General features: G+C 38.6%; 1 protein-coding gene across 1 annotated transcript in view; it reads right to left on the bottom strand.

Annotated features, from left to right (window-relative positions):
* LOC120530790 (actin-related protein 3-B) overlaps nucleotides 1-23,514 on the bottom strand; it is a 53,752-nt gene that overhangs the window by 29,492 nt on the left and 746 nt on the right. The window contains exon 2 of the mRNA XM_039755399.1: nucleotides 3,102-3,157. Within this exon, the coding sequence (XP_039611333.1) occupies nucleotides 3,102-3,157 (56 nt within the window). The remainder of the gene's footprint in view (nucleotides 1-3,101; nucleotides 3,158-23,514) is intronic.

Below are 23,514 nucleotides of genomic sequence, written 5' to 3'. Positions count from 1 at the left end.
ATTATTTGTTGAGGCTGGCGTTTGTATAAGGAAGTAAAAACCTTTAAATTGAACCTGGAATTGTGGTGGGCCTTACTGTATCTGTGGTTTCTGTCTCAGTAATGCCCCCTTGTGATCACACATTAAATATAATTACACTTTCAGTCGCATAATCTACCAATCAAAAGTTTTAGAACACTCCCATGTTTCTAGTTTTTATTAAAATTTAAGCAGGTCAAGTCTAGTATAAGCTGTACTCACATACACTATGGCTTTCTTTGCAATTTCTGTGAAAGAAAGACTTGCACATTTAATTGTTGTAATAGTCTTGTTTGTCTTTGTTTGTTTGTTGTTATCATAATGGCGAGAATTATCAGTGCAGTATTTTCAGATTAATGCTTTAGAAGGTGGCATTATTCAGGCTTTTATTCAGACAGGGTGTCTGTAAGTAATCAACAAAAGTTGGGACACTGGTAGGAATTGCCTGCATCAACTTTCAAAGTTTCTTTAACTTCCATTGCTGCAGAACAGCTTCAAGTTGTTAACCCATCACTTGTTTCCTAAAAAAAGGTCTTTCTGTACTGTCTTTTTTATTGGTAACCTTAACATTTTTTTCTTTTTTTAGCCTGTCAGTTTACTGCTTAACTTTGTACCATATCAGGTTATTCACTACATTTGAATTGCTTAAATTTATAAAACAAAACTGGAGAAAACTGGGGTGTTTTTTTTTTTGTTTTAATGAATTTATTAAAAGCATATAACATTCCATACTATCAAATTAAACTTAAGAAAGATAAATTCAAATCAACCCCCACCAATGAGAAAGAGAGGAAGGCCAACTGCCAGAGTGTATAAAAAAAAAACAAAAAAAACACTGGGGTCTTAGAAAATTTTTGGCCGGTAGTGAACGTTAGTTATAACCTATAAGTAACAGCGTTTCCATTGTAAAGCTCAGGTTTATCATATCTTTTAGCAGATCACTAACTACAATTCATAGTGTAGCCCTTTTTTTCCCCGAATGTTCTTAAAATTCCAGAAAACGATATTGTTCTCAGTACATGCACAACTGACCCTAATAAACACAAGTTGCACAAAAGTTCAGTGGTTTTGTTAATACCTCAATGCAAGGAGCCAGTTTTTGATATCAATGTCTCTAAGTGCTTCTTGTGTAGTAGACTGACTGACACCCAGGTCATAGCTAGTTATCTTCTGGTGCCTGGGTAAGCTTTGTTACCCTTGTCAGGAAGGAGAAAAAATATTATTTTATCTGTTAGTTTCTGTCCTTGTTTTTATACTTGCTGAATAATCCACTGTATTTTGAATATCTCTTTTGAAAACCACCAAATATTTTTTCTTTCTGTCACTTAATCACTTACCCAGTCCAAAAAAAAAAAACAAAAAACTATTTTAAGTATGTTGTTCTCCATTCAATTTACAGCACATCAATAATCTCCACCCTACCAATTGTACTCATTTTATTACAGGACACAAACTTCAAAATATGCTTTCAACCAATTAGCCGTCACATAAGAAAACTACCAAAAAATGTTTATTCAAAAAACCTCTTTGAATGAAGAAGAGGCAAAATTCAGTGGCACAGTATGGATATGTATGACGCATTCTGTTTTCAGAGGAACGTATGAAAGAGCTTTTTGTATTCCAGACAGACTGAAGTACTGTTCCCTTTCCCTATTTTGGAATTACAAGTAAGGAACACAAAGTAATAAAGGAATCTTACTTTGACATATACTATTAAAGACCTTTTCATCATTAATTGCAGTTTATATTTTAAGGCTAAAACACATTTTGAAAAAAGGGCCAAATTATTTTGTATGCCTCAAAAAAACTAAATAGGGAATTCATTTTCCTGCCTTAATTAAAAGTTTCTTTTTTAGTATAGCAACATTGTACTTCCATTGAGTTTTCTTTATCATGTCATGTCATTTTCTAATCTTTTTAACCCATACTAGGGTTGTGGGGGTGATGGGGCTTATCCCAGCATAGGGCGCAAGGCAAAAACAAACCCTGGGGAAGGTGCCAGTCCACATACATACACACACACGGGGGCCAATACTGCATCGTCAATTCACCTAACAAGAATGGAAATGGACAAGACGGAGGAAACCCATGGAGAACAAACAAACTCCACACAGGGAGGGGACGTGGGACGTGAACCCTGCTCGGTCTCCTTAATGTGTGGCAGCAGCATTACCACTCCGCCACCGGAGAACCTGAGCTTTATTTATGTTTTAATCATATACTGCTATCTGAAAGCATTTTGAACTTTTAATATTAAATATATTATCATGTCATGTCATTTTCAAACCTGATTAATCCAGACCAGGGTCTTGGCAGTGATGGAGCCTATCCCAGCATAGGGCGCTAGGCAGAAACAAACCCTATATGGGATATTGGCAGAAGAATTAATTCTATTTATTTGAGATTTTAATTTAACATTGCAACTTTACTTTAATTACAGAACCAATCAAAAAATATGCAAGTCCCCTTACGAGTTTGTAAAGATGTTTTTTTTTTTTTTCTTTTTTTCTTAAGACTTTAAAATGCAACCTAACAAACATGGTTTAGAGTTCTGCCTTAAAACATGACTTCTAATTCACGGTATGGTTTTATTTAGTTTAGATTTCTTGTCTCTAAGGTTCAGTAATTATAGCAAAGTTGGAATATCAAATTAAAGTCTCCAAATGAATAGAATTGATTCTTCTGCCAATGCGCCTTATATATTAAAAGTTAAAAATGTTTTCACATAGCAATGTATGACTAAGTAAAGCTTGGGTGGCCTGGTGGCAGAGTTGTAGTGCTGCTGCCACACAGTAAGACCACCAGGATTCGCATCCCTGTGTCGAGTTTACAGATACACCCCAGTAAGTTATGCAAGTCATAGTAAGATATTATGTGGACATTTAAAATTCTGCATTTCTTGTTATACAAAATAAATCTGCACAAGAGCTCAATGCTTCAAATTAAGCATTTTTGTTCTATTACTCTAAACAGAAACACACAAATGATATTTCTAGCTTAGACCCATTAAAAAATTCACTTCTTGCTAAAAAAGAAAAATAATCTGCTAACATGGCAAATGAAAATTTCTTGAAGTTACTCACATGATGGAACAATGAACTGTGGTTCGGTATTTCCAGCATAACCAAGTTTTGTGTACCTAGGCATTGCAAAAAGAATAAATTAGAATAAAAACACATTTCTTAAGCAAAAGTGTGAGCAAGAACATTTTTGAATTCTGTATTTACTCCACTTTTCTTAACAAACTTACATTTAAATTATATGAACTTAACCAAAGGAACATTACCTGTACCAGAATATTAAAACATGTTTTCCTCGGTTTCACTAAAAAATGTTATTGCACTCAGAGATATGGTGCCGTCTTAAGTAACCCCTTATACCAACCTTAAAAAAAACAGACATAAAAGGGTGCAAAAATTGCTTCCCATGGAAACAAAATTAAGTAGCATTACATTTTGATAAGCATTTTCTAATAATGTAAAAAAATATACATTATTCAAAAGGTTGCAAAACAATTACAGAGCCTTTATAAAAGCAAAGCCTCTCCGTCTTTCTGCATATTATATGGGGCTCTGACTGTCTCATTACATTACACTGTCTCATTGCAATATAGATGGATTCTCATTATACATGCAGCAGATTCATGTGCAGACTGTTTGGTTCATAATTAATGCCTATATTACTTAAACATATTTTTGCAAACATGTTATGAATTTATTAAAATGTGTAATTTATTTTTGGAATTAACCTTGTTCAGAGTCTAGAAATCCCACTGGGTAGTCAAACCTGGAAATTGTGCCACTATGTCCCGAGGCAGCTGCCTTGAGCAAAGTATGTGGAAGCGACCCACAGAAATTAAAAAAAAAAACCCACTGGAACTGAAATCCTTCCTTGCATCAAAATAAAAAAAAAAAAATAAAAGGATTCTTTAACTATTGATTTCTGTTTCTGTACTGGCCACAACATCCTCTCTTTGTGCTTGTCCCTTTGAAGAGAAAAGCACACACATGGACAACGCTATCAGTAGCAAACAAGTAAAACATTTCCTAAATAAATAAATATAAAGTAAGAGGTGGAAATAAGTTTACATAATATAAAGAGGACAAAAAAATGCAAGCTTTTGGATTGAAGCCGTTAGTCTTCCAAACTTCTGTACTTGCTAAAATCAAATGCGTTTAATCTAAAAGTCATTGTACGCTTCTGCTTCTCTAAAATTGTCAGGCATGGAAAAGGGAAGATGATGTTTTTTCTTGTTACCTTGTAAATTTTAGATTTAAAGTAGATCACTTCATACAAGTATGGTCTTTAATGGACTGAATGCTTTTAATGCAAGTCAGTGTAAAATATACCATTGTAAGCATACCTTTTACCAGCTGTGATACTTGTCTAGGATGGGTTGAAATCTAAGTAATCAAAGTAGACCTCCGTGTTAATGTTTGCAGTGCAAAACCTATTGAAATGCATCCTAATGAGCTCTGGGTTCGAACCTCAAAGGGGGACATGCTCCTCAGAGAGGCAGCAGACTGTCTGATGGGGCGGGAAAACCTGGAATACCACTTTAACTGGAAGTGTCTCCCGGCTGCTGAAGTTCATCGGCTCAGATGAGTCACCGCCAGAGAGTCTCGGATTGGACCTTGGACTTTTTTTTTGGCTCTTTTATTTTGCCTTATACTATTTCTTTTATTATGTATTTGTTAAGTTTTCACATACTCCTTAGGGTCAGAGCGCAAGGTCAACGCCCCTGGAGCAACTGCAGGTTAATGACCTTACTCAAGGGCCCAACCGAGTAGGATCTCTTTTGGCAGAAACAGGGACTCAAACTGGCAAACTTCCGGATACAGGCACAGATCCTTAGGTTCAGAGCCACCACGCTGCCTGGACGTGGGTCAGAGCAGCGGGGGTCCTGAGTGGCATATGGATTGCCTCTTACCCCAGGGTCAGGTAAAGCTGGGTGCCATTTGTGAAGGGACAAAGGAGCATGTGGTGTCGCTGAAGACATGAGCAATGGGAAGAAACAGCACTGAAGATGCCAAAAGTCCTTTTTAGGGCCACTCACCAGCAATCTGCATTAAGAGGCTAATACCGCGTTTCATTTGAACTGGGAAGTCAGACTTTATGAGTTTTCTAGTTAGAATTTTCAACTGGAATGCAAAACACAATAAGCAGGATTTCCTACTCAGAAACTCCAAGTTTGTCCTACTTTCGATTATTACATCAATACAAAATGGCAACATACACCATGAACTTCAGTGAAAGCTGTAGTATTATACTCTTTATTAGCACTTGTATTTGTTTCTCATTAATTCAATCATTCACACAGTACACTCTAACCTCTACCTGTGGACATGTTGCTATCAAAAGAATACTCATTGCTTAGAAGCTGTCTGCATTCTGAAACACTAAACTCAACAAAAAATTTCTTGGAGGCGTCTGTATTGTTTTTTCAAATGTTTAACTGAAATGCGGTCAACAAGGACGTGACGTCATTCCCAGCTTCAACATCCGACTTCTGACATAAATGGAACGCTGTATAGTTCCACTCCTCCATGTCTCACACTCCTCTGTTGTTACAGTATTTTTTTGTGATGCATGAAGTAATACAATACATTGCATTTGGCATTCCAACAGATGGCTGGAGCATCTCAAACATTTCTAGTAATGAAATTACAAATGTTTGCGACATGCCATCTGCTGGAATGGCAACTGCAATCCAGTCTATTAGTACAAATGTTTGTATGCACCTTCTGCTGGAATGACAGAGATATAGCAAATGAGACTTTTAAGAAGGTGGATGTGTGGGTTGCTTCGATTTTAAAGCAGGTTCTGTTCTGCAATGTGTGCTATATAAGATAAAGATTGACCTAGACCAGGGGTCTCCAACACGTTGCTCGCCAAAGGGTTAATGAATCCTACATAAATTTGAAAACTTGATTAGTCAAATTAGGGGTGGGCGATCTTTCCAACAAATCATATCACACTCTACAATCTGAATTGCAATCTATCTTTTCTATGTGGCATAAACTTAAGAGAATATCCGGACTCAAACTTATCAATTAACCCAAGTAACACTCTATTTTAAATATCAAACGAATTTGGATTCAATTGTTCTCTCATTCGCTAGCTAGGCAGAGTTAAGGAACACGCCCCAAAGCTGGCGAGTGAGTGAGGAAGGCCCCTCCTCTTGGCCCGCTGCATGTTTCTCGGATTCGCACAAATAAATCTGTACCGCAAGCGAACTATTATACTTAGCGCGATGAGAGAAGTTCCAAAATCAACCGGAATGTTCAAGCAAATTATAGAAAAAATACCTGATTTAAATCCGTGAAGAAGTTCTCTCATGAAAAGCGGACCGACGGTCAGACGTTGAATTTTATATATTATATACAGTATTAGTAAACCTTCAAAATAATGTGCAGTTAAAGTCTCAACAGCATTCTCAGCATTTCTGGAGCTTAGTAGAGCCAGATAACTAGCGCAGCTCTGAAAATGTCTGCTTTGTTTGGGTCTCCATCCCTCTGTGAGTCTGACACGAACGTCATGAAATCAAAACTCAGAACAAGATTGACGGACAAGCATTGAAATGACTCCATAAGAGTGAACCTGAGTGGCTCCACTCCACCTTACACCTGCCTCTCTTGTTGAGTCATCTGACTAACTAAAAAACACATCACTCATGCAACTAGACATGTGAATAAAGTGAAACAGTGACAGGTAACAAAGTGACAAATGAATAAGTCATATCTGTGGATTTGGAATTGCATTGTTTTGTTTTGACAGCATTCATGTTTTAATTTAATAGTGTAAGATACACTAGAAAATGCATACAGACATACAAAATGCACTTGCAGGTGAACTAAATATTTTTTTGTGCAAAATGTGAGTTGTGGACACCGACATTTTGCAAATGTTCAGGCAAGATAAGCTTATTCAGTTTGTTTGGGTTGAAATAAGCTATGAGAATAAACGTTAGAAATCATTAGTAGCTCTCTGCCATTTTCATTTTGTAAAAGTAGCTCTCAGGGGAAAAAAGGTTGGAGACCCCTGCTCTAGACCATCACAAAACAAAAGTATTTCAGGATGCATCAAACGATACTTCTGATGTACAGTAAATCAGAAGCTTTACTGACAATAAAAGCCATAAGTCAATAAGCAAAACTAACGCAGAACATTAGCACTCCAAAGCAGAATGCAGTAATGTCACTTTATGGATGAGGAGATTTGATGGTGCATTTCCAGGCATAGTGTTTGAATCTGGAGACCGCAAGAAGCAGGGCTGGCATAAAAAGTGAATACTATAAATCTGAAATGAGTGCCTCCAGACTTGTGCACCATGGCATTAAAGTACTTTCAGACAATGCCAAGTGAAGTATGGTAGGTTTATAATGAATGGGGAAAGCACAAAGGCTTTGAAATATAAGATAATGTAATGCCTGTTGCAGTGGCAGAGTGGTGCTGCAGGCTCAGCAGGTACAGTGTCCTGGGTTTGAATAGCACATCTGGTCATTACCCTGGTGGAGGTTGAACGTTATCCATTTGACCTTGTGGGTTTTACTTCTGGGAACGCCCTTTCTGCTCCCACATCTCTGAAAACATGCCAAGATTCACTGCTGATGCCAAACTGGAAGTGGCCTGGCCTGAGGGCGAGGAAATGAGTCCTAAGATAGACTAGCACTCTCTCAATGGCTATTTCCCACCTTAAGCTTACTACAGCCAGAACAGGATGCTGCACCTCAATGGCCTAAAATTGATTAAGGGGGATACAGAATGTTCAGTAATAATGTGCTGTTTTGTTTATTATAATATTAGGGGCAACACATTGGTAAGCAAAAGGTGACTACAGAGGGTGTCCCACCTACACAGGAGTCTCTTAGGTTAGACACACGCTAGGGACATTCTCAACAATGTGGATTCCGTCCTGGCTGTGCAAAAGCAGACCAGCTCACTGGCACACAGTTGCTGGAGGGTGCATGGGAGGCAGTATGATAATTCCAGTCCACATGTGTTTTGAAGTTTTGGGGGGGGGGAAACGTGTTATGGGATGGGCTGCAGGAATAGGGGGTAACACAGCTGCTCTTGCATGCTGTTCATTCCCTATATGAATGCAGTGATAGCCATGTCCAAATATGTGGAGCCAAGTCAAATTTGTTCACCGTGACCGCTACTGTTTGTGGTTTTCATGGACAAGATATCAAGGCACAGTTGAGGATGTGAATGTCCAATTGAGGGGGCCATTGTTGCTCCATACAGATGGATGCTGTGCCCTTTGTCTGATCTGACTGTTACCTTTAGACGTGCACCTGAGAAATTTCCTACCAAGTGTGAAGGTTAGCACCTCTAACTCTGAGGTCATGGCTCTCTCTCAGAAAAAAAAAAGAGTGGACTGTTCTCATCGGGGGAGCGGGAATGGCTGCTCTTAGTGAAGGCGTTCAAGTGTCTTCTCTCGTTTGTCAAATTTCTCATGTTTCGAAAACCAAGTTTCTGATTGAATGGGCATCTATGGTGACCAATGCTAGACAACAGCAAACAATATAAAAAAAAAATCTCACGATACTCATATTGCATAAACCACATTCCAATTGTTTGCTTGAAAGAGATTAACATTTAATCTTTAGTTTTACACGCCTTTTCAGTACATGCTTTTAGCGGGTATCACGTGAAGCTGAAAATTAGCCAAAGAATAAGCTGTTACTGGGATGGACTCCTAAACAAAGAATGAAGGAGGGAGACGGGTCTTCAGTTCAAATGCTTGGGCACGTGTCGGGTGTGTTCCACTTTCATTTTCATGGAGCCATATTTAAGTAAAAATACTGTGGGGGAAATAAGTATTTGATCCCCTGCTGAACGTGCAAGTTTCCTCACTTACAAAGAAATGAACAGTCTCTCATTTCTCTACTTTTAGTGGAGAGAGGCAGAATATCAATCAAAAATCCAGAAAAAAAACACGTTATATAAAAGTTATAAATTGATTTGAACGTCTTTGAGAGGAATATCCCCTACAACCCGGCCAGAATTATGGCTCCCACAGATTGGCTGTGTGTCCATGTGGCACACAGCTTACAATCAGTCAATCAATTACAGATACTCCTGATCTAAAACTGTTATGTGTGTAAAGCCCACCTGTCCACAGAATCAATTTCTTCCGCTCCAATCTCTCCACCACCATGGGGAACGCAATACCAAACAGCTGTCAAAGGACGTCAGGGACAAGACCTGCACAAGGCTGGAATAGGCTACAAGACCATCAGCAAGGCCCAGATGTTCACTGGCAAACTTAAGACGGGTCTGTACATGTGCCTTCTTGAGCAGAGGGACCTTGCAGGCGCTTCAAGATTTCAATCCATTATGGCGTAGTGTGTTACCAATGGTGTTCTTGGTGACTGTGGTGGTCCCAACTGCCTTCAGATCATTAACAAGCTCCTCCCGTGTAGTTTTGGGCGGATCCCTCACTTTTCTCCTGATCATCCTCACCCCATGAGGCAAGCTCCAGACTGAGGGCGACTGATTGTCATTTTAAATTTTTTCCATTTTCGAAAAATTGCACCAACAATTGTCACCTTCTCACCAAGCTTCTTGCTGATGAGTCTTGTAGCCCATTGCAGCCTTGTGCAGGTCTTGTCCCCGACGTCCTCAGACAGCTCTTTGGTGTTGCCCACAGCGGTGGAGAGGTTGGAATGGAAGAAACTGATTCTGTGGACAGGTGGGCTTTATATACATAACGAGTTGAGATTAGGAGCATCTGAAATTGATCGATCGACTGATTAATTGATTGTAATCTGTGTGCCACACGGGCACACAGCCAATTTGTGGGAGCCAGAATTCTGGCTGGGTTGTGGGGGATCAAATCCTTATTCCTCTCAAAGACATGCAAATCAATTTACAACTTTTATGTAAGATGTTTTTTCTGGATTTTTTGGTTGATATTCTCTGTCTCTCTACATTAAAATGAAAATACCACAAAAATTAGAGACTGTTCATTTTTGGTAAGTGAGCAAACTTACAAGTTGAGCTGGGGATCAAATATTTATTTCCCACATGGTACAAGTGTTTGGCACAATGTGAGCGCACAACTAGAAGGCCTTGCATGTGGATTATGCAACATGGGTAACATGAAATTTTTAGCACCAACTTTTTGATTTTGGTCCCTTTAGACCCCCTTTGAAATTAAAAAAATTATTTCCATTCTGCATGAAAATGTGAGATTAAATCATTTTCTGGGCCATCTCCACAAACTAAACTGGGTTAGTAATTTATAAAAATATTATTTTAAGTGGGAGTATTCATTTACAATCGAGATGAAGGTAGTCTAAAAGACTGAAGAAAAGATCACATGAAAAATGTATTCATACAGAACCAAAACTAAGACAATTCTGTATTGACTTTGCTACAAATTAATTACCAGTCTTTTACTTGACAAGAAGAGGCCTTTTCAGAATCCAGGATGTGAAAACAACATGACAGGCATGCATGTATGGAAAAGAAATACCTGCATAGTCTGCGTGTTAAAACAAGTCAGTGTTATGAGGGAAAACACCTGGTGCACTCTGAAATGTTCGTGATAGATACTATAGAGCGACCTACTTTTAGGAAAATGTCATACTAATCTGTAGGATACAAATAAAAGAAATGGAATACTACTCGAAGAAAAGACAGCATATTTAAACAAAACCTTAATTTATTATGGCAAACGAGCAGTCAGTACTGATGGAATAATTTTAATAGAGTACCCTTCTTGATTTCCCCCCGCATAATAAAATCTGCTCCTTTCTCTAACAAAGAAACTCCACAGACTGAGTGGTAGAGTTCTTCATTATTCACCCGTTAAAGTCTTCATAGTAATGAAGTCTTAAATATCAGTTAGACTGATTTTCACCCTTTGCAGGGGGCAAGGGTTGTCAATTTGACAAGTGAATGACTGACTTTTATCCAGGAGAACAAAAAAACCTTCACGAAAAATTCTGCTGCGGCATGCAAGTCATAACACCATAATAATCTGATTGTGTTTGCATGATTAAACATCTATACTTTCCATCCCAATACAGATACAGTATACAGTTATATCTACAAAAAATCTGCCAAAAGTTTCATTAACAAATAAAAATGCACCACATAATAAAACTGTAGACATAAGGCAGGAGAAACATACAACGGGAAACCCAAAGACTCACAAGAGTGACTCCCCGTCAACGCTGGTCAAGAGTCTTGACTTCAATTATGCATCAGAAATGGTGGTGTGTAATACTGGAGCACCTCAGTGAACTGTCCCGTCTCCCTTACCGTTTACCCAATAGCAGTGCTTGACGTCTACAGACATTTTCAAATAACTCGTCCATCATAGGCTGTATTAATAATGGAGATGAATCAAAGTACAGGAAGGTTGTGGTGGACTTTGTGTTGTGGTGCAGGGACAACAACTTGCAACTCGATATCAGCAAGATAGAGCTGGTGGTGGACCAAGGAGACTCTGAGACTCTGAGAATGTGGAACTGAGCTACAAATACCTGGGGGTTCACATAAACAACAAACTGGACTGGTCTGCCAACACACTGGCACTGGACAAGAAGGGCTAGAGCAGACTGGACTGGCTAAGGAGACTCGAGTCGTGTAACGTGTGCAGCAAGCTGCTGGAAATGTTCTACCAGTTCACAGTAGCCAGTGTGGTGTTCTACGCTGTAGCTCTAAGCTCAAAAGAAGCACGTGCCTTAACAAACCTGTCAGGAAATCCTGCTCCATCACAGGATGAACCCTGGGCATATTGGAAGCTATTGTGCAAAAAATAATGGTAGCAAAATTGGATGCCATCATGAAAAGTCCTCTCCAGGAGGCGCTCAATTGGATCACTTTTACCCACAGGCTCATTTCACCACTGTGTGCTAAGAAGAGCCTCTGGGGGTCTTTTATGCCCACTGATATCAGGCAATTCAATCCTTCCAACCCAATGTACTCGTTAATTTTATTTTTATTTATTTAATTTCATTATCGATTGATTGCTTAGCTGCATTATTTGTCCTATTAGTCTAATATCCTTGTTTTTTATGTTTCTGCTGCTATATGCATCTGAATATTCCTATGGGATTAATAATGTTTATCTAATCTAACCTTAATATATATTAGTATATGAAGTCTTAGGCTACCCAACGAACGTGAACTTGAACGTGTTCAAGTACAGTATTGGTCTTGTAGGGCTCAGAGCTGGCAAAAAAAAATTCTTGCAGTAAGGCTAAACGCAGAACAGACTGCAGCATACAAAAGAGTGACAACCAAAGGCAGCATGACTTATGGAGTGAGGAGTCCAAATATGAAGGTTTCTGATTCACTAAGTACATTTTAGCCAATATTAAATGGTGTGCAATCAAAGATCAATGGAATGATGACTGCAGATGGCAGCTAAGAAATATAAGCAGCTTCTGGTTCCTCGTGGTTTACCTTTAAAAAAATTCCTTGTTTGCGAAAACATAATCTTTAAGCTCGATAAGGATCATAAAAGCAAGAACACCTACTTGGAAGCACTAACAGCATTACAGTGGCCACCTCAGTGTCATGAACTCCACCTAAGTTAACTTTTATGTTATAACCTAGACCTACGGTGGGGGGTTTATGGGGCGTCTCAAGCAAACAAAGTGAAAAGAAGAGTTACGGCAAATCCTGCAGGAATATTATTTTAAAACTAGCCAACCCGCGGCGTGCCATAAGCCGCATAATCAGGCCGGTTTTTTAATCATTTTTAAGCACAGGGAGAAAATTTAACATTTGCAAAATCGGTAATGTAATAAATCAGCAAGAAAAGCAACATTGTAACAATGCACGGAACGAACCAACACACAATCGTCCGTGCGGCGTAGCGAGGTGGGAGGGGGGTGTGTACAAAGTGCAGGAGCATCTAAGAAGGCGCATGTTTGCGCGGATGCGAATTGCTGTATGTAGCGTGTACAACACTTTGCTATGCTGCACGCGGTCGTGCGTCGTAACCGAAAACTCCTTTTTTAAAGACTGCTCACTTCATTGTGTTTTAACCTCAGTTGTAAAGGAATGTTTTAATGATCCCATGGGATACCCCTCGCAAACAGTTTTACACGCTGCATATGGCGATTCACCTCCGCGAGAAACATGCCTCTATGAACAGTCAACGTGTGGGAGGGGGGTGTGTACAAAGGGTAGGGACGAAAACAGTGGGAGCGTATGAGTCGCACTTAGTGGCAATTCCACGGTTTGCACTGCAGCCCGAATGGGGTTCAACGGCTTACCCACGCCTAGACACACGCTCAATCTCATGCATAATTATTTATTGAATGGTAAACACTTCTGGAAAGACACGGTTGTCTAAAACAGGTTAGTGCGAGAATACAACAGTAAGTGAATGAAAAGATTGAACTCTGGAGAGAGCAAAATACAACACAATAGTGAACCCGTGGCATAACAAACGCCGCATAATTATTTATTGATGGTTGAACACTTCTGGAAAGACACAGGGACACCCCTCGCAAACTGTTTTACACACTGCATACAGCGAATCACATCCGCGACATGATTTTTCCTAGATGGTCCTGTCGCGTCCACCCTCGCACTCGAAGCATACACACTGCCTGCTCATGTGCCCGGTCGCAAGCCGCGTCCAGCCTCGTTCTCGAAGCATACACACCGCCTGGTTATGTGTCTGCTCGCAAGAGAAACTCACGGAGAGCCGCCCACCAGCTGCCTGTGTGTGTGCCTCTGTCTGTCTCTGGCGCTTTCTCTTGCGCTGCCTCTGTGTGAACCGGTCAGGCACAGAGAAGGTCAGCTGCTGACAGAGCGTCTCGACTGTTGCAGGGCCTGCATTGGTGAAGCAGGTGAGACGGTAATGAAACAGAGGCACAGGGTTTATTGGTTTTTAAAGACTGATTCCTTCAGTGTGCTTTAACCTCAGTTTTAAAGGATTGCTTTAAGGATCCCATGGGATACCCCTCGCAAACCGTTTCACACGCTGCATATGGCGATTCACCTCCGCGAGAAACATGCCTCTATGAACAGTCAACGTAGCTCGGAGGTACATGACATTAACCTGACCTGTACTGCATGTGGCCTTTACGATAGACGAACATATATGACGCCATTTTTTTTGTGTCGTTGCGTCCGAGTTGGTGGGCGTGGCCCTGCGAGTTGTCGTCGTATCCAATGGTCTTGGAGTTGGTGGGCGTGGCTCATTCCTGTGTGCGCCATAGGTGTCTCACTTGTTGGCGGCTTAGTGAATCCACGCCCCTTGTTGTCTTGCCTTAGTGAATTATATATATATATATATATATATATATATATAAATATTATATATATATATATATATATAGATGTTATACAGCAACACATTACAGTGAACCACTTTAGTCTGCAATTCTAAGGAAGGTCACGAAAAATATTGGCTTTTAATTTTTTTTTCTTTATTTTAGCAATATTTATTTGTCGAACTCCGGGACTGGAGGGCCGCAGTAGCTACAGGTTTTCATTCTAACCCTTTCCCTAATCAGTGACCAGTTTACACTGCTAATTAACTTCTTTTCCTTTCACTTTAATAGCCCTGTTTTTAAGGATTCAGTCCTCTGAACTGATTCCTGTTTTGATTAAATAACAGCCAAACAGAAATGAGATGTGAAACAAGCCAAGAGATGACCAGCTAAACTGGGGCTTCAAACTCCATCCAATTTCACTCCAACCATTCTCTTAATGAGAAGCTGATTCTTGCTGTTAACTAAACCCGTTATTTAATTCCAAGGCTTGTTGTTGCTCTCATTCTGCCACAGGAGACATTTTCCAAAGCTGTTGATTTTTCTGTTTTTTCTAAGAAAACCGTCAAGCTGTTTTGGTGACCGGAGAGATCAACCTTAACGAGAGTATCCCATTTCTTTATTTTCAGATATTGTGTGATAGGTACAGGTGAGCTGGTCATGATGGCTCATTATTGTTTGGCTGCTCATTAAGGAAAAAGAGACAACTAAGGGGCCCGAGTCAAGCAAAAATTGGTCACTAACAAAGATGATGTTTAAAATGAAAACCTTCAGCGACTGCGGCCCACCAGGACCAGAGTTCGACACCCGGGCTATAGAGGGTTTCCACAAGCAAATAAAGAATAAAGTTTAAAAAATAATTTTCTTTGATGGCCTAAAGGCCATGTCAAATTACATGACTTTTCAAGTGAATTCCCTGTCGGAGACTTCATTCACACAATCTTAGCGAGATGCATAGTTTTACATACCCAAGTGACTTGGTTCAACCAGTCTATGACTTGCACTTACTTAAGCTGCAGTGGCGGGCTTGTCTCCATGTGAGAGCTGACAACCAATGATCACTCCCCAGGAAATATAAAGCGTAAAATGCAGCTGCAAGCAGTAAGAAATTTGGGGGTTTTGGATCTGACAAATAGAACAGACACTCGTCTGTCTGATGTCAGGTGTTTTAAGTGCCACAACACAACGGAAAAGAAAGCAAAATTGTGGCTGAATGCACCGTACCTGCAAAACCTGCAAGGGCACCAGCTCTGTCAGGCAGCATGTCTATTGGCAGTCATGAAAAAGGGAGAACTCATAATACTTTGGAAATGTGAAACTGTGTTGGAATGTTACCTTCAGTCATCTGATCTCACAGGCTAGGCATGTAATCTGACATTGTCAAGTGATGAGAGCAGAAAATGCCATTATCAGTCTTGAGCTCCACTCTGACTAGAAGTTGTTTAATGCAACAATGGCATAAGACTTGCGCCAAATATGGTACCAAATATGTATGCAGAAGAATCAACACAACATAAATAAAAAATGGATAGGAGTCCATCCAGGATTTACTGAGTCCAGTGTTGCCAAAATGGACCCTTACCATCTGTGAAACTGTATTATAATAAGCAGGTGTGGAAAAATGAGAAAAACACAAAAAGGAATTTACTGGATATTGGCAAGAGTTATGTATGGTTCAATCTGATTGGCTACGTCCCCCTATAACTTTGCATTGAATTAAGCAGTTTTGACAACGTATGTCCATTTAAATTTGACAATTTGAAATGGGTAAAGAAGTCTGAAATAAAGCTGTGCCTTTCTCAGTGGCAGTGTGTTGAGGGAGAAAGGAGCTGCGCTTTCATTGGTTTAAGCCTGAGAGGTGGAATACCTGCTATTGATGCCATATGCGTAGCACAGCACTAACAAGAGTTTATGTGCACAAAAAATCATTACTATATTTGTTAAAAAATATGTTTCAGTCTGAAAAGCATCTTCTGCATATTATACTGATGACTATTAAGTTTAATATTGTAAAAATAATAATACATTTTGTTTATATAGAGCCTTTCCCCATGCTCAAGGTGCTCATAACACTGTTAAGAATTTAGAATTATATCACAATATGCATTTCTGGCCATGCCACCTACTTCTTCAGATTCCTATGAGAAAAATACAGAGATGCTTGAAATATGCTTTCACACGTAAAATATTAGGATGAACTGAGTGAACGGTACTTCTTACTAGGCATAAAATGTTACATTCAGTCAAATAAATGGGGAATAATAGCCTGTAGATTTAAAACACAATACTTAATAATTTAAAACATAAACACTTATTTTATTGCTTTTAAGAAGGTAAATAAGACCTACTACTTAAAACATTTATATTTTTGTTGCATAATTTTAGCTTGCAACACCTTGGTATTGCAAATTATTCTGCTTGCTCAACTACCTGATATTGCAACATTAGATTAACTAGGAACAACAAGATGCTTAATGGAAAACAAAATACCATTTAGTATTTTACTTCAGAGAAAACAGTTTTGGTTCATTTCCAATATAGTGTGTCAGTTTAATGGTAACGTACAGCCACTTCCTTTTTTGTACACTACTGTTTAAAAATAAAGAAAAACTCTTACTTCCTTTTTTGAGTCTCAAAGGCAAGTAAAACTGACTGAACAAAAATATTTTACTGCTTTATAATACCCTAAAAGTTCACTGAATAATGTTACATGAGATCAAATCTACCTAGCCACAGAATAAAACTGGAATTTATGAAAAACTTTAAAAAAAATAAAAAGGGAAGCTTGTAGAGCTATTACTACAAATGGGAATGTAGAAGGAGTCAAATATGACCAGGGCTGTGGAGTCAGAGTTGGTAAAAATGAAACAATTCAAGTTCATTACTTTACTCGTTCAGTTTTAAAATCGTTGCACTTTCAGGCTTAGGATTATATATATCATAAGCCTAAAATTGCAACGATCTTGTGCAACTTTTTATGCCATGTTTTTTGTCTTGGTTTAAATCGGGCTTATTTTAAAACCTAAATATATATGTTTGGTATTATTCAGAATTTATCAGACTTTAATGTGATGTTGTTAGATTTTCAGATTCTTATTCCTTTTTTAAATGATTTGCTCTCTTTCTCAGGGTTGGGGGTTGATTTATTTTCAATCCTATTTTTTGTAAAAAAATTGATCTGTGTGTATGGAATGATTACAATAAAAATCAATAAAAATAAATAAAATAAAATAAAATAAATAAATACATTATAAACTAATAATTACCAAGAATTCACATCCCATGAGACAAGAGTTTGTGCCAAGAGATTTAACCACGCCCAGGGCTGGAAATAAAAGACAAAGAGTAGGACAGCTGCTGTGCAGGCTTTTAAATATTCGTAGCACCGCGCGAGATGCAGATCAAATGGCACGGCAACAGCAGTAATCCAGCAGCTGATCGAGCAAAGAGGAGGTTAAAAGAAAAAAAAAAAAAAACAACTATTTGTTTCCCATCGTATCATCGTTTAAGCGGAGGTTACAGAGGACCAACTGCGTAGATATTATATATATATATATATATATATATATATATATAAAATGTACACATACATACATACATAGTGAAACCCCAATTATCCGAGGTATTGTGGACCGATGCTACCTTGGATAGCTCCTGTAATGCTGACACTACACAGTGAAGGTGGTGGCTGACACCCAGAGTGATCAGGTGACATCATCAGGGAAACGCACTGCTCAAAGTGGTAAGAGTCGGGCTTTGCGTATTTGATGGAAGGAGCTCTCCATTTAGCTCATGTCACAAAGAGCTCATCTGTGAGCCAGAGAACGCAGGTCCACAGCACATCAAGGTTAAAATTTTCAAACAGAGATGCATCGTGGTGCGAGTCCACAGCACTTCAATTGGCAATAGAGACAGGATTTGCACTATGAATGGATGTAGTTTGGTAGGCGATGCTGTACAGAGGAGGTGGGGGGTTGACACATAAAAAGACCACTCATTGTGGTTAGAGATGTGCTCTGTGTGGCTGATGGATGGAGCTCTCCATTTAGCTCACACCACAAAGCACTCGCCTCTTAGCCAGAAAATCTCGGGTTTGCAGTTCCCACCGGCAGTTTACTACACAACTTTAAAATGTAAAAACATAAAAATTCTTAATTGAACGAATCCTCAGAGCATGTGTAGACGGTCACCACTAGTGACACACGGTGAACAGCCGAGAGCGTGAGTCACGTCCACATTCTAAAAGGTTAAAAGTATAGTATATACACACTCGGTGCAGTATTTACGGCAAAGCTTTTATGAGTTAAGGGAAGTACTGTATTACATTTTGTTCGCCTCAGATAATGGGGATCCTTGGTAAGACAGGGTGCGGACAATCAGGATTCTACTGTATTTTGCTTTTTTATTTTTCCTGAGCTTCTGTAAAGTTTTAATTTCCCTTTGGGGAGCAAATGAAGAACATCTATCCATCTATTAAGTAATAAAAACACTGGCACAACAATACACTAAAAGCTTCCCCCTTGGAAGATTTTTAAAATAAAACAAGTGTGTTTCTGAAGCCCTTAATATACTTCAGCGTTTTTTCCTTATTATTCATTTTTTTCATATGAAGATCCATAATGAGAAAAACTCTTTCTTTCAAGCAAGATCTACTGAAAAATAGTTATGATAAATGACAATGCAAGTTATGAAATAAATATCCTTTGAACCTCCAATTAAATGTAGCTATGGAGTCTATGTGGAGTTTACATGTGGCCACCTGTGTTCACGTGCATTTCCTTCCAAATACAAGACATGTACCATTATAGGACTGGCAGATCTAAAACGACTCAGAGTAAGGAAGTTTACATTGCAATGGACTAACCTTCATATTGAAATTATTGCTACCTGGGTTGTCTTTGGTTATCTTATATTAATAAAAGTCAGTTGAGAAACTTAATACATGGTTGTGTATCAGTGTAATATTTCACTCCACAACTGTTTAATGTATAATGCACTTAAAAATACTTAATAAAATAAAAGGATCCTTTCCTCTAAGCTCTGGTTAAAATAAAAATAAATATAAATAAATAAAGCATGCCAAAAATTACCACACACAGGCCTAACTATTTTGGGGAACTGATTGAAATGTTCTCACACTTCAAAGAGCACACATTCAACACTGCATTAAACTCAACCTTATGTAGCATTCACACAAATGAGTCACAACAGCACTTCTGCTTTCTAAAATGACATCTTCATGTCAGACCTGCAGTTTTTAATATACAGTACAGCAGCTAATGATGTCATTTTTCCCCCAATAGCACACTTTCCATTTACAGCTACAGAAATCTGTATGAATTTACAATTAATCATTCAAAATAAGACATAACACCAACAGAAAACACCTTTGTCTTGCTTGATTGTCTTTCATACCAAGAAATCACATTCTCAAACTCAAGAAATTCAATATAAGGTCATAAGTGGGGCAAAACCAATCCTGGCAGAATGCGGGGCAAGGCAGGGAACACGCCAGAACAGGGTACCAGTTCACTCACACAAACACCCATACTTGGCCAAAATGAAACCGCACACAAACCTAACTAACATGCATGTCTAACTGCATGGTCCAGTGCTAGATGATTTGGCTAATTGGTGTGATGAGTCTTTTCTGCACCTAAACTTAAGAAACTAATGATCAATTTTTGAAGGAACACCATTTGCCCAAAATAAACAATCAACAAATACCAAGCAGTGGAGACAGTTGACAATTACAAATATCTCCAAAGTGATATCTAATGAAACAACCAAAATTTTCTGCAAAATGGGACAGAAGCACCACTGCTGCCTAAGGAAACAGAATGTTTTTAGCAGACATCAAACATGGCAGGTTATAGTACTTGTAAACAGCTGTCTCACAGATACAGTTCCTGGGAAATATGCTGTCTGTGTCTATGACCAGTAGCAGTGGACTGGCGATATTCATGCAACATCAAAGAAGGACTAAGATGTACAAGTGGTATTTATACATCCTCACGATCACTCTTAAGGCTTACAGCTGGTCCAAGAGAAAGGACATCTGTCGGGTCCCTTTTGTGCATATCCTGATGGTCACTGATGCACCTCTTACATCAACGGGCACGCTCTATAAACTTCCAAATGACACTGAAAAGGACATCTGTGCATTGTTCAAACTTTCAAAGTAGACACTGTTTCTCTGTAGTTTGTTTAAAATGTAGAACTGCATTTAGCAAAATAAGGGAGAATAAAAATATTGACTATTTAGACATAAAATATATAGAGACGGACATCTGCACCAGTGGACTCAATCAACCAACAAATAGAAAATATTCGAGAAAAAAAAAAAATCTAGAAAGGTTCAAAAAAAAAAAAAATAATAATTTGAACTTGCCGCGTGCCAAGCACTGCGCCGAATCCACGCAAATGAAGTGATGTGTAGGCATACCCTGAAGCAGCCTACTCCAAAGAGTCAACGTCTGTGATCGGAACTTGGTTCTTCTGACATCGACACTGTAGGCACCATACAGAAATCACCATCATTATCATCGTCAACATAATTGTACAAGGATTTTTAAGGTAGAAGAACAAAAGGTGTTGGTGAGAGTTAACACAATGTGTGTGTATATGTGTTACAGATTAATTTATAATTTTCTCAATTTATAATCATATTTTCCAAAATGTACTTGTATTATACAGTAAATATTCTGTTTTATTCTATGTATTTCTCTATAAGGTCATTGAACAAAAGCAGCAAGTGTGGAAAGAAACAAAATATTACGCCATTGCTGATGTCTACTAGGTAGTTAGGCTACAATGGTTGTTTCTCTACTAGACAGGAAGACTTGTTTTTCCGGTCACTACTCCCTAACCCGGGGTTTCTCATGAAAGTGTCTTTGGGATGCACCGACGGCAGGAGGGAGGGGGTCCCCTTCATGAAATGAGTGAGACTGACATAGCAGGGGTTGTGGTGGGGTAAGGGGAGGTATGTTGTTAGGTCCACCTTGGTGAACTGAATGCAATTGTGACAGCTTGTAGTGGATGTGGGGGTCCCTTGATGAAGTATCAAATCATGCTTGAAACAAGTGTGATGATTGGAACAGGGACTAACTGTGACTCTGTGTTTGGACTTTCATCGTGACAACGCAAAGTATAACCGCCCGTGATTGAATTTCGTTTCTTTGCCTCTATTAAACAAAATTACTTTTTTTAAACGTTTGGCTCTGAGATTTGTAAATTGTCTTTGCAAAAGCTAGTCTAATGGGAAACTGTTAATGTTTTAATACGAATGGCATATCAAGATCTTCTTTGTTGTGAAATGTTAGAAGATGTACTACACTACCTTTGTTGGAAACATCCTTCTTTCTACAGTAATTCGTGCAGCGGAAGACATTTTTTAGGAGACTGTAAGTTTATGTTTTCATCTTCCACACGATCAGCACCAACTGTTTCAGCATAGTCTATCGATATGCATTTAACCAATTTGCTGTGTAACCAATCGTCATTTTTGCCATTAACTAATTTGACTTCATCGTTTTTCGGTGCTAGGATTGCCCGTGTACTCATTTTTTATGTTAATAACCTTTCCTGATGAAATTCTTCAATAAGATTTGGACATAATATGTCTTCTTAAATTGGGAACTTAAAATGAGGAAAACGTTAAAATTCATAAGAGCTGAGAGAGCAGAAACTGTGTCTGTCAAAAGCATTCACACTAAAGAGAAGCGAGATTGCCGTGTGCATGGCTGAAAATAGTTGAGAGGAGGGCGTGACTTGAATAAAATCTCATGGCCAAAGTGAATATGGTTGAGAGGAGGGTGTGACTTGAAAAAAAGTCTAATCTTGCGGGCCTTGAAAAAATCTTCAAGAAATTTTTGTTGCGTCACAGGATTTTTTTTTATAGAGAGATATCATCCCATGATCAAAAAGTGGCTCACAACAATCCAATATTTACAACTATTTGCATTGTATTTGCATCATTTACATTGTAGTAAATTAATCTATAGACGATGTAAAGTAATACAGAAGGATGTGCAAATACTATGCCATTTTTTTTAAAAGGGAGCATCTGTAGATTTTGGTATTTGCAGGGTATCCTCATACTTGTATTACACAGGTCTGTGATTATACACAGGGTGTCTTTGTATTTTGCATTTCTCACTGTAGTAAAACATGGAATGTTTGACACCTTAGAAAACATAGCTTGATTCAAGGTACCACCTTAATATTTTGTGCATTTAGTAGGTAAACCATGCTCTTTTCAGTGTTTTGTTTTTTTTAAACAGCAGACTCTGTCATAAAAGGCCAAAATGCATTTGAAATTTAAATATTATTATTGTTTATATTTTAATGCCTCATAAAGCATACATATTGATTTCTTTCAGACATGCACCCTAGATGGGCAAATGGTAAAAGAAAGCTAACATTTAAAGAATTTGCCAAAAATGCACATTTCTGAACTTTATTTGCCTGTGAACATACTAACACGTGTATTTCTAAATGCAAAATATGAAAAGAAAAAATTTCTGAACCGTTATTTGTGACTCATGTTGGAATGAACCCCCTTCCATCCCAGCGGTACCCCAGGACTAAACTTGGGCACCGGAGCACTAGACAACGGTGCTAACCACAGTGCCACCAAGTTGGTCCAGTGTGGCTTTGTAATGCACTGGCACTCCGTCCAAAACATATAGCGAATTTAAAACAGCAATTAAAAAATGGATGGATGGTTTCTCTTTCTGTGGGGTTCCTGATTTGCGCAAACGCTGCTTTGGGTGGCTGCTTAACTCGTTTGGTTTTGTACTGAAAGCGCGATTTCCTGAAACTAACACCATAAACTTATAGCCGCTTCTGAGCCTCAAATGTCACTTGATTTTTCGCAAGGGTGTAGTTGTAATATATATATATATATATATATATATATATATATATATATATATATATATATATTGCACCCGGTACTGCAATGACAGTTCATTTAAAACACATCCATTAAAAACATCGGTCTACTTCCGCTACAATCTCGCAATCCCCCGTTCCGTTTCGAGCAAAAATCCCACCTCACGGTTACCTGTGATCCACATTCGACCGTCAACCAATGGCCGTCTTTAAAAGCACAAATTATAACGAGTGGGAAAGAAAACGCCTTATAAGGCATTGCGCGAAACGCTTGAAAGCAGGAAGAGATTTTTGACAAGACTAGGAAGTTGTTCTGCGCCTGCTCAAACCAAAAGCCTGCTTTTTTTTAAAA

This window comes from Polypterus senegalus, chromosome 6, assembly GCF_016835505.1.
Source record: "Polypterus senegalus isolate Bchr_013 chromosome 6, ASM1683550v1, whole genome shotgun sequence".
Lineage (NCBI taxonomy): Eukaryota > Metazoa > Chordata > Cladistia > Polypteriformes > Polypteridae > Polypterus > Polypterus senegalus.
Note: the sequence above shows the minus strand (reverse complement) of the source record. Positions and strands in the feature narration are given on the sequence as shown.